We start from the raw sequence: 10,864 nt of genomic DNA on the forward strand, positions 1-10,864 counted from the left end.
GTTGTCTGGTTTAGCATGAATTGCTGTTTTTTCTACTTCTGATTTTAATTTGCTGTCTTCCATTTTATTACAGTGTCAGGCTTTATTATCCTAATGGTCTTGCTATCAAGTCTACCTGTAACAGACTAAAAACATCTCTTGCAAGAATTACATAGCCTGTGTTTTAGCAGTGACTACTGCTGAATTTTGTTTTATTCCTGGCTTTGTCCTTTTAAAATATGTGAACCTAGGTTTTTGTCAAATTCATAACTGAAGAGTTTGTATTTCTGATCAGTTGATACACTTAAGAAGTAAAGGCTTTGTTAGTTGAAGTGCTGAATGTGCCTGCCTGAAAAGCCAGTTTTTGTATAGCACATAATAAAACCCAGAAAGGTTAAACAATCTCATAGTGGATCTTTTCCTATTAAATGTAGGCAGTCTGAATACTACCAGTTCCACTTCGATTTATAAGTTATCATTTAACTGCAAGACCTACCTCTTAAGCTACTTGAAGAAGATGGTCCAATTTAAGCATTAACCAATTGACTTTAATACGGAATACCTACATAGACCTTATTTTTGTGCATACTTCAGCATGAGCAGATGTGTACTGTTTGTTAGATGCTTAGAAATCTTAGATAATTTAGCATGCTAGAATATTAGAATTCTTAAGATAGGGAATTAAAAAAAAATTATAGCTGCAAAAAGAAGATACCAAAGGTAATTTCTCAGACAGCATTCTCTAATGCTTAAAGCAGGAAAGAGTAAGACATACAGCACTGTAGTAGTAAGTGTATTTGATACAAAGCTTGTGTCTTATTCTCCAACTAGTGTACTGTGTATCTAGGAGGTAGCATTTTAATGATTAAAGGACTATCTGAAATTCAAGGTGAGTGATTTCTCAGCTGTTCAAATTCTTAATCACAAACCATGAACAGCACAGCTGTGTTGTGTGTTTACTGGTTGTGTATGTGTGTACTTTTGAACTGTCCACAGTTAAAGTGCATAAGACTGCAGTTCTAGAGCATCTACAAATTTTACCTGATAACTTATATTTATTTTTTCATCTCTTGCTAAAAATCAGTGCAGTCTTCCAGTATACAGTCATCAGACACTCAGTTCACGTTTTACGCTTACCTGGTTTAGATTACCAAAAAGATTTATTTCTTATCACACATTTCTCTAAACTTGATTAGTTACAGTTTACTCATGTTTTGTGATCAGTTTTCTAATCAACAGAGGAATATCAAAGATCTGAATAACATGCTAAATTTGGGTCTCAACCAAATCTTGTATCCCATTTAGACTGTCCTCTACTTCCATGTATCCCCTCTTGCCAAGTGCCTGTTTGTCTCCTCCTGTTCAGATTTTGGTTTTTGTTGCTGTAGTGTTACTGCCTGAACCTTGCTTTGGACCAGAGTATGCTCAGTTTGGGGAGGCTGCAAGATCTTTAGTCAAATACAAGATGAATGAAGCTGCTCAGAGAAGATATTTTGGAGTATTCTACTGTAAATCTGCGCTTGGCAGCAGATTTTTCAGGAGCTTGCACTTCTAGCAAGTTACCACCAAAAATCAGACTAATCAAAAATATGAAAATACTAATATGTGCTAATAAAATACTTACACTTCAATACATTAAACAAAAAGTAATGAATGTGTATTTTTCTGACCCTATTTCCGAAACCAGTTATTTTGGCTGCAGTTTTCACCTTGAGCAAACATGGGAAAAAATAACAGCCTAAATAGTTATCAGATTTGATTAGTAGGTGAATACTTGAACCTTACAACAAAACAAAGGACAACCTAAAATATATTACTCTCCTGTCATCTCAATTTTTAAGCAGTTTTTCTTTAGAGTTGATTGGAAGATGGAAAAGTAATTATTTTTACGTCAGAGCATTATGGAGATAGAAGATTAAAAAACAGGGACATATTAAAGATGGAAGCTGATTAGTAACATAAAGATGGCTTCTTCTAACCACTGACAACTTTTCCTTACTAGAGCTGACAAGAAATTTCATAACTGGTTTCTTTTTCAAAAAGTTGAGTTGTCCAAAGCTGGATTCAGTCCAGGTGAAATAAAAGCATCATTCTGTTATGGGAGGACTTGTGTAAAGTTTATAGGGAAAGGAAAAGCCCTACATGTTGTCAGGCTTCAAATGAAGTTGGCAGAGCTGACCATATGAGAATATCTTGCTGATTTGTTTCTGTCTTACAAGTAACCTTGGCTTTCTGAGAATTAAGTAAGGTATAAAAAGTAAACTCTTCTGGGGCTTATTTGTTTTTTTTTTTTTGTTTTGTTTCTTCATTTATTTGGTTTGGTTTTGTTTAGTTTTGTGGTTGCTTATTCTTTTTCTTTTTTTCTGTAGATCACATATGGGACTTCAGATACCTTCTGGTGCAACATAGTTCTGTCTCAGGTGATTTTGAACTGCACACAACTCCGTGGTCATCGTGTGAGTGCTTGTTTGATGATGACAAAAGGGCAATTGAATTTAAAGAAAAGTTTCAGAAAAGCAAAACGTCCCTCATGCAGGTGACAAAGCTCTCAGCGCATTTGGAGGAGAAGTGCTCAGGTAAAGCTGTTATCCATAGCTCTGTAATGTGTTGTGCAGTGCATAACTAATCACAGAATCATAGAATTACTGGGGTTGGAAAGGACCTTAAGATCATCTAGTTCTAACCCCCCTCCCATGGGCAGGAGCGCCTCACACTGGGTGGTGTCACCCAAGGCTCTGTCCAACCTGGCCTTGAGCACTGCCAGGGATGAAACATTTACCACTTCTCTGGGCAACCTGTTCCAGTGCCTCACCACCCTCACAGGAAAGAACTTCCTCCTTGTGTCTAACCTGAACCTGTTTAAGTTTGAACTGATTACTCCTTGTCCAATAGATATTCTGTTGATCAAGTTAAATACTGCTTTTTTTTTGTTTGGTGTTTTCGTTTGTTTGTTTTTAAAGTTAGCACAGTTCTATGAGTCTGAATTTATTCTGGAGGCTGCTGCTGCTCAGTACCCAGCCAGACTGTGACTGCAGCCTCATTCAGTGGGCCAGAGTCAAGATAGGTGTAGTATGTGGCACCATACAAAGATAGCTTTGGGACATGGGAAGAAATGCTGGCTCTTGTTGTTCATCCTAACCAGTCTAGCAACGATGTGATGAATCATAGAATCATAGAATAGTTAGGGCTGGAAACAACCTTAAGATCATTGAGCTCCAACCCCCCTGTCATGGGTAGGGACACCTCACTCTAAACCATATCACCCAAGGCCTCGTCCAACCTGGCCTTGAACACTGCCATGGATGGAGCATTCACAACCTCCCTGAGAAACCTATTCCAGTGCCTCACCATCCTAACAGGAAAGAATTTCCTCCTTATATCCAATCTAAACTTCCCTGTTTAAGTTTGAACCCATTACCCCTTGTCCTATCATTACAGTCCCTAATGAAGAGTCCATCCCCAGCATCCCTATAGGCCCCCTTCAGACACTGGAAGGCTGCTATGAAGTCTCCACGCAGCCTTCTCTTCTCCAGGCTGAACAGTCCCAATTTTCTCAGCTGATCTTCATACAGGAGGTGCTCCAGTCCCCTGATCATTCTCGTGGCCTCCTCTGGACTTGTTCCAACAGATTCACGTCCTTTTTGTGTTGAGGACACCAGAACTGCACACAATACTCCAAGTGAGGTCTCACAAGAGCAGAATAAAGGGACAGGATCACCTCCTTCGACCTGCTGGTCACGCTCCTTTTGATGCAGCCCAGGATACGGTTGGCTTTCTGGGCTGTGAGCGCACACTGAAGCTGGCTCATGTTCATTTTCTCATCAACCAGCACCCCCAAGTCCTTCTCCGCAGGGCTGCTCTGAATCTCTTCTCTGCCCAGCCTGTAGCTGTGCCTGGGATTGCTCCGACCCAGGTGTAGGACCTTGCACTTGTCATGCTTAAACTTCATGAGGTTGGCATCAGCCCACCTCACAAGTGTGTCAAGGTCCCTTTGGATGGCATTCCTTCCCTCCAGCGTATCAACCGAACCACAGAGCTTGGTGTCATCGGCAAACTTGCTGAGGGCGCACTCAATCCCACTCTCCATGTCAGCAACAAAGATGTTAAACAAGACCAGTCCCAACACCAATCCCTGAGGGACACCACTCGTTACTGTTCTCCAGCTGGACATTGAGCCATTGACCACAACTCTTTGTGTGCGGCCATCCAGCCAGTTCTTTATCCACCGAGTGGTCCATTCATCAAATTGATGTCTCTCCAATTTAGAGACAAGAACGTCGTGTGGGACAGTGTCGAACGCTTTACACAAATCCAGGTAGATGACATCAACTGCTCTGACCCTGTCCATCAGCTCTGTAGCCCCATCATAGAAGGCCACCAAATTGGTCAGGCAGGATTTCCCCTTAGTGAAGCCATGCTGGTTGTCACCAAGCACCTTGTTGTTTTTCATGTGCCTTAGCATGCCTTCCAGGAGAATCTGCTCCAAGATTTTGCCAGGCACAGAGGTGAGACTGACTGGTCTGTAATTACCAGGATCATAATAACTGAAAGTTTGTCAAATAGTATGTCTCCAAAACTGGACTTCTCTAAAGTGAGAGTAAAACAGCTACTGCTGTTGAAAACATACTACAAAAGAATGCATTTTACAAAACCAGTGAAGTACAAGATTGCCAAGGTTAGTGTTAAACATTAAGAAGTAACTAAATGGAGTATTGCAACGTTTAACTCAAGCTTATTATGTCTAATTAGTGAAAAGTTAAATTGTTAAAGCTGTGATTTTCGGTGTCTCTGAATTAATGTGGAAGAAAAGCAGTTGGAAATTATTTGCAGAATTGTAATACCTTGATCTATTGTTCAGGCTCCTCTATAGTGGTATCTTATCAGCTGTAACCCTTGCTTTTGGTTTCAGTTATAAATAAAACTCAACGCAGATTTGATTGAAATCGTTGTTTTTGTAGGAGTGATTCAAGTGAAAGCCCGTATCTTAGAACTGAAGTTTACTGTTTCAACTGGTCAGTACAAGCAGCTCATCTTTCGTGCTGACACGTCGCTGGAGTGTGTTTTGGCTTCTCTGCCTATGATTACGTATTCAGGTTGTGCTAAATGTGGTTTGGAACTACAGGCAGATGAGAACATGATCTACAAGCAGTGTGTTAGATGTTTGCCATACAACAAAGTAAAAATATTCTACAGGTAAACAAAATTAAAATAATGTGCACTAGTAGGGAAGTAAAGTACAACTTCCTCCATTTTAAGTTCCCTCAGATAAAATTCTGTTTAAGGTATGTATGCTTAGCAATTCCTGTTTTTCTAATGGATTTTCAAAGACCTGTTCTTTAATTAATATACTATATTGTATTATATTATAAATAATATTTTGTGTTTAAATATTTCTTAATTGCTTTGAATACTATGTCAGAGTGACAAGTTTTACCTTGTACTTTGTCAGTAAGCTGAGATGGAGTAGAAGCTTGAAGACCAAAGAAAGATTACCTGAGGGTCTTGTTTCAGCCAAATTTCGAAATCATGTGCATGCACATCTATATTTTTTAACTGATTAATCAGCCCTAGCCTTGCAGAAATAATATAAACATGTTTTCAATCAACATTCTCAGAGCAGAAATATCAGTTATCAGCAGATGGCACTGTTTGACAATATGCACATTTACTTAGACTAAAACAGATCCAGTTGATGTAGGAACAACATTGTTAACTGGTTGTTTAACTCTTAAATTTATCTTTGGGCTTTTGAACTGTAGCTACTTGAATGTAGCAAAGTGGCCCTTTATAGATTGTTTATAATCCCTCTATATAAGGAAGTAGTAAGTTCAGTATGCTCTGTTTCTAGCAGTGCAGTAAGTACCACCATCTCCTTCAGGGTAAAATCTATATATTGTTTTCTACTTAGTACAAGTAAATTTAATACTACTAAGCCCCACAGAGTTCTTAAAAGATTAATCTATAATTTGATTTGCTTATTTGTGATTCAGGGAATGTAATAACTTACAACACTTATTTTAAAAGTGTGAACATTTAACAAATAGGCACTGTGATAGGAAAATAGGTATTACAACAGGATCTTGGCATTTAGAAGACTTAGTCTTTATACCTCCGGTTTCTATACTGTAGGTCAATGAAATCATCCCCTGTTGTCTTTTTCCTTTTAATTGTAAGAGCCCAGTTTTGTTAATCAGCTGTGACTGTAATGAAGCTCATCTTTTCCTTCAGATGCCAGAGACACAAGCTTTAGATAGATACATGTGTATATGCTTACATAGCTTTCTTTTTTTTTTTTAAAGTTGGATACCTAGAATGTTGAACACAGTAACAGTAGCAGTAATAATGAGGCAGAAGTTCCTAGAGATTTCTACTTTACATAAGCGTTGTCATATAATGTGTGTAAATATTTCCTCCTCCCCTCTTTTTTTTTTTCCTAGGACACTATAAATATTAAGCTAGTAAAAAATCATGAAAACTAAGACAAGAAGAGATACTCTGTATTTCAGAGCTCACCTCTTAAATGTCAGATATCACATAGGTCCTTGTTTCTTACATCTGTTTTTGCCCAAACTTTGTTTCCTGGCATGTTTTCCCTGGAATTTGGTATGATGTCAGCATTCCATTCAGATAATTTTTTCAGTCCATTCCAATAAGTGTTTGTATTTTAAAAAGTTGAACATTTTAGCAATGGTAGTAATGAGATGAGAGATTCCTAGTACTTAGTGCTAAGCATGGATTGAGTCTAACCCTTCTCTACTAGTGGAAAAGCTCGTTTCACTGGCATGCTTGACCAGCTTAGTATAAAGATACTAAAGACTATTTACTTGGTAGCCTCTAAAGATTGTTTATTTATGCCTTTAGAGAAATTTAGCTATATGCTGAAAATGTGTTTCTGACTGGTTTACAATCACTTAAATTCACCATGTTAAAAACAGTGTTTTTTAAGGAATAAAATTTATCACAAAATGGCATTTTCTGTGCACTAGTGAAAGAAAATTAAGTGTTAGGCTCTGTTTTGAAGACTGTTGAAATTTCTTTCTCACCATGACAGTTAATTCCTGTTGAAGTAAATAAGATTATCTGAAAGAAGACTTAGATGACGTGGAGAACAGAATATGAACTGAGAAACAGGTAGTCAGAGTATAATAATTAGGAATAAAGCAAAATTAATGTTTCCTACTCTATCACTTGTTTTGTGACACATCACATTTGTAGACCACATTTGTCTATGGTTTTGAAAGCTTTAAATTTTGCAACATCTGTTAGTACCTTTCTCTGCAAACATGTTTAAGTTAATTATACTGTTTCCAAAATGTTAATGTTTAGTGTTTCTTGAAGTCAGTAATTTTCATGTACATCAGCATAAATTGTCTAAACCAAAATACATTTCTTCAGAGACAAAACAGCAATTGCCCAGAATTATTTGGGTAGTTACAAGTGTATAAGCATATAAGTGTATTGTTAAGCTTTCTGTCATGAAGGGAGCCAGCAGTCTTTAACAGCTACAGTAGTCTGGGCCTTGATTTCTGTCTAGACCAACAGATTTGAAATAATCCCATACATAATCCAACATGGAGTTCTCTTACCTCTTGTAATCACTGAAAATATGAAATTTAGCAGTGGCTTTTAGATCAATGGATGGCAAGTCAAATGATTTGCCTACTGGGAAGGTGGTGTATTTGCAGTCATTTGCCTTCATGCCTCACAGGCATTTCAGTTAGTGCTGTTAGTTAGCATGATACAGAATATACCTAAATTAGTGTGTTAATAACACTCTCTAGTTGTCAGTGTGCTGCAGTACTGACTGACTGCCCTATTTGACAGTGTGGATCTGCTAGTCTCTTGAAGTGACTGTCCTTTCATTTTTACCACCTCTGCAGAGAGCACATTTTATATCCTCTTGGGAACATCTACCTTTGAAAAATTCTGCATTGAACATGACTGTGCCTTATTTTATTCATTTATTTAACATACACTGTTTTGGTACTGTTCCAATGTTGCTATAACCAGGATTTACATTATTGTGATATGTCCTGATGTTTAGTATTTTAGTTGCTTCTATCCTGACCATCCCACATAAGTATTGCATCCTCTTTTGGTCAGAGCAGTGCAGATTTCCTGAAGTGTGAGGGTTGTGATGGTGCAGATGTTACAGGTCAAATTCTAAATAGTCTCAGGGCAGTCAAATAGTCTGTTGGGTAGAAGCTGCATCAGCTCTATAAATGATTAGGCTTAGTAAAATTGCTCAAGCTTGAAAGCAAGCAGAAACTACCTGTTGAACATCGCTCTAGAGGATTGCTAAGGTATCATCTTGCAGAAGCACAGCAAAAGCCAATAGAATAACTTATTTTATACTTTCAAAGCCATAAATGACATAGCATATATTGCATAACAATGCAGTTCTCTTGTCTTCCAGGAAAAGACCACTGCTAAAGCATTGTTTTCTGCAGTTGTCCAAAAGTAAGGCTTACTTGATAGATTTTTAAGTTATTTTAACATTGAATATTAAGTTCAGTGTGTGTGTATATATATATGTCTGTATATATATATATATATACATATGTATCTCAAACTCATTCCAGCTCTACAGATTTGACAGGCATGAGTGTATAGAGATTTTTTAGTTTTTCTAGTTCCTGATGTTATGTTGGAGGGTAATACTACATTGTATTACTTTCAGAAACTTTGCTTCAAAAAACACATAGCAGCTAACTGAAGTCTTTTGTTTTCTGATTTAGACCTGCTTTGATGACAGTAGAAGATGGAGGATATGAAATTTATGTTCATGTGGTATCTGAGTTGATGGAAAAAATCTTCCTGAATATTCCTGCAGACTGGTTGAAGAGATTAGTAGGTACTGTTTCATAACTTACTTGTGATAGAAACAGGGAGTAAAGTTCCTAATGGAAGTAAAATTTTTAACTATTGACAATTTAGAAGTGGGATGAGATTGTTCTGGATGATGTTTGCTCATATTGTAGAAGATTTAAAAAAAAAGACAACCCAAAACTCAGAACACTTCTGATTTTGTCAGATGGTTACTGAAGTTAAGAGCTGAGGTATCAGTGATGAGGTCAGATGGTATGAACATTTATTGTACTTTATATAGCAAAATATTCAGTAATTACATGGATTCCTTATATGCAAAATAGACTCTCTTAGCAGTTTCTAGAAATAGCTGACATGCTTTCATGATGTAAATTACTGAGCAATGTTTCAGACAGACTTCCCTTAATGCATCCTGTTTGACTTGAGAGGTGTTTTACATGATTCACAGGTGTTAGTTTTATGAGAAACAGTATTAGCCCATTGGTTTTAAAATATTATTAAAAACAAAAGCTAATTTTATATTTGAATATTGAGCTACACTTCCAGTAATTTGGTGTAGCTTTCATGGAAGTGGAACTTGACCATTAAGTGCTATTGTGAAAATAAAGAGTAAGTTGGATTTTTCTGTCTTTTGCAGTGCCTTCTTCAGATATAACCTATGGCACAGTAATAGCAGATCTGTGCCATTTGCTGCTAGCAGATACGGAAGCATCCTATTTGTTGGAAATTAGGAGCCATTTTGTACTAGATGAAAATAGCTATCCTTTGCAAAAGGATTTTCATCTGCTAAATTTTCATCCTGATCTTTGAAGCATTGACCTCTGCAGTAACAGAGACCATGGGAATACACAGAAGGCAAACAGAAGAAAACTGAATTAACTGAAGGAAGCAAATATCTTTAAAAGTACAAGGGTTTAACGTATAAAAAGAAAAAAGGACTGGTATGGAATATTTGCTAAATGTATATACTGATGCTGTAATACTTAAAAAATTGTCATAAAGTATATTTTTATAAATATATTTTTATCTTAATAAATTCTTACTTAGTATCTGGTTTCCTTTCCTCTCCAGAAAAATTCACTACTGTTGAGACTGAATTTTTCTCAGATGTGGATGCCTTTCACTAATCTGCCATAATTCGGTAATAATTTGGTTTTAAGATTAGAAGTTCCTGTATTTGTCAGTAGTAATGGGAAGTATTGAGGAATGTGTCACATTTTGTATGATCTTGTATCTATTTCTTGGAGGGGGGTATTTGTGCTATATATCTGGGTAAAAATTTAAAATATTTTAGAGGAAAAGAAGCACTGTTAGGCACCGAGAGGTCTTGTATCGTTCTTCATCCTTCATCTCAATATAACTCTCAAGCACAGGATAAGGGGGGTGATCTCTAAAAGGCAGTAGATAAAAAAGTTGCTTTGTTATGTGATAATATCACTGTAACCCCTTATGAAATAACATTTTGTGCTTTACTGGAGTAACTCTTGTGTTCAGGAAAAGTCAAAAAGAACCTTTCTCACTTACTTCACTTGGACGACCTCGAGCAAAGTCAAGCACATTAGTAAGTGCATTTAAATATGTTTCTTAATGATTTTATCTGGAATTATTGCATGCACAAGCTGGAAGTTTTGGTACTTTAATATATAAGCAGCTCGAAGAAAAGAGACCACATTAGTATAATGCACTGTTTTATTACTCAGACTGTAGTGTATATAGACATGTGACTTCCCACCTTAGAGGTATTGACATTAATAAACACTGTACAATTACACACGTCCTCCTGCATAAGCTAGTAAACCTGTCTGAAAGATTTTTAACAGTGTACTTTTAAGATCTCCAATGTTTATTGGTATGATTTAAATAATAGAGGGACATAACGTATTTGGTAAATATGCTTTATCATAGTAATGGCGTTATCACAGAGTTCGTATGTCGTTTTCATTCCCAGATTGAACAGGTGGATGGGGTTGAGCCTATTAGATGGGTTTTCAGTGGGTTTGTGGGAGGAAAATTAGAAAATGGCACGTTGGGGCTGGGGCTGCTGGCATTACTCGTT

General features: G+C 36.9%; 1 protein-coding gene across 10 annotated transcripts in view; it reads left to right on the plus strand.

Annotated features, from left to right (window-relative positions):
* SHLD2 (shieldin complex subunit 2) overlaps positions 1–9,857 on the plus strand; it is a 34,456-nt gene extending 24,599 nt beyond the window's left edge. For 8 of the 10 annotated variants that reach the window (XM_061373745.1, XM_061373744.1, XM_061373740.1 and 5 more), the window contains 4 exons: positions 2,349–2,555; positions 4,938–5,172; positions 8,718–8,833; positions 9,446–9,857. In XM_061373745.1, coding sequence (XP_061229729.1) covers positions 2,349–2,555; positions 4,938–5,172; positions 8,718–8,833; positions 9,446–9,618 — 731 coding nt within the window. In that variant the 3' untranslated portion in view covers positions 9,619–9,857. Of the gene's footprint in view, positions 1–2,348; positions 2,556–4,937; positions 5,173–7,030; positions 7,111–8,717; positions 8,834–9,445 lie in introns of those variants that run through there. The other 2 variants (XR_009728493.1, XM_061373747.1) reach the window with 2 other exon arrangements.
* The last annotated feature ends 1,007 nt before the right edge of the window (positions 9,858–10,864 follow it).

This window comes from Neopsephotus bourkii, unplaced genomic scaffold, assembly GCF_033783945.1.
Source record: "Neopsephotus bourkii isolate Nb327-2 ecotype Australia unplaced genomic scaffold, CSIRO-AGI_Nbou_v1 NB_1634, whole genome shotgun sequence".
Lineage (NCBI taxonomy): Eukaryota > Metazoa > Chordata > Aves > Psittaciformes > Psittacidae > Neopsephotus > Neopsephotus bourkii.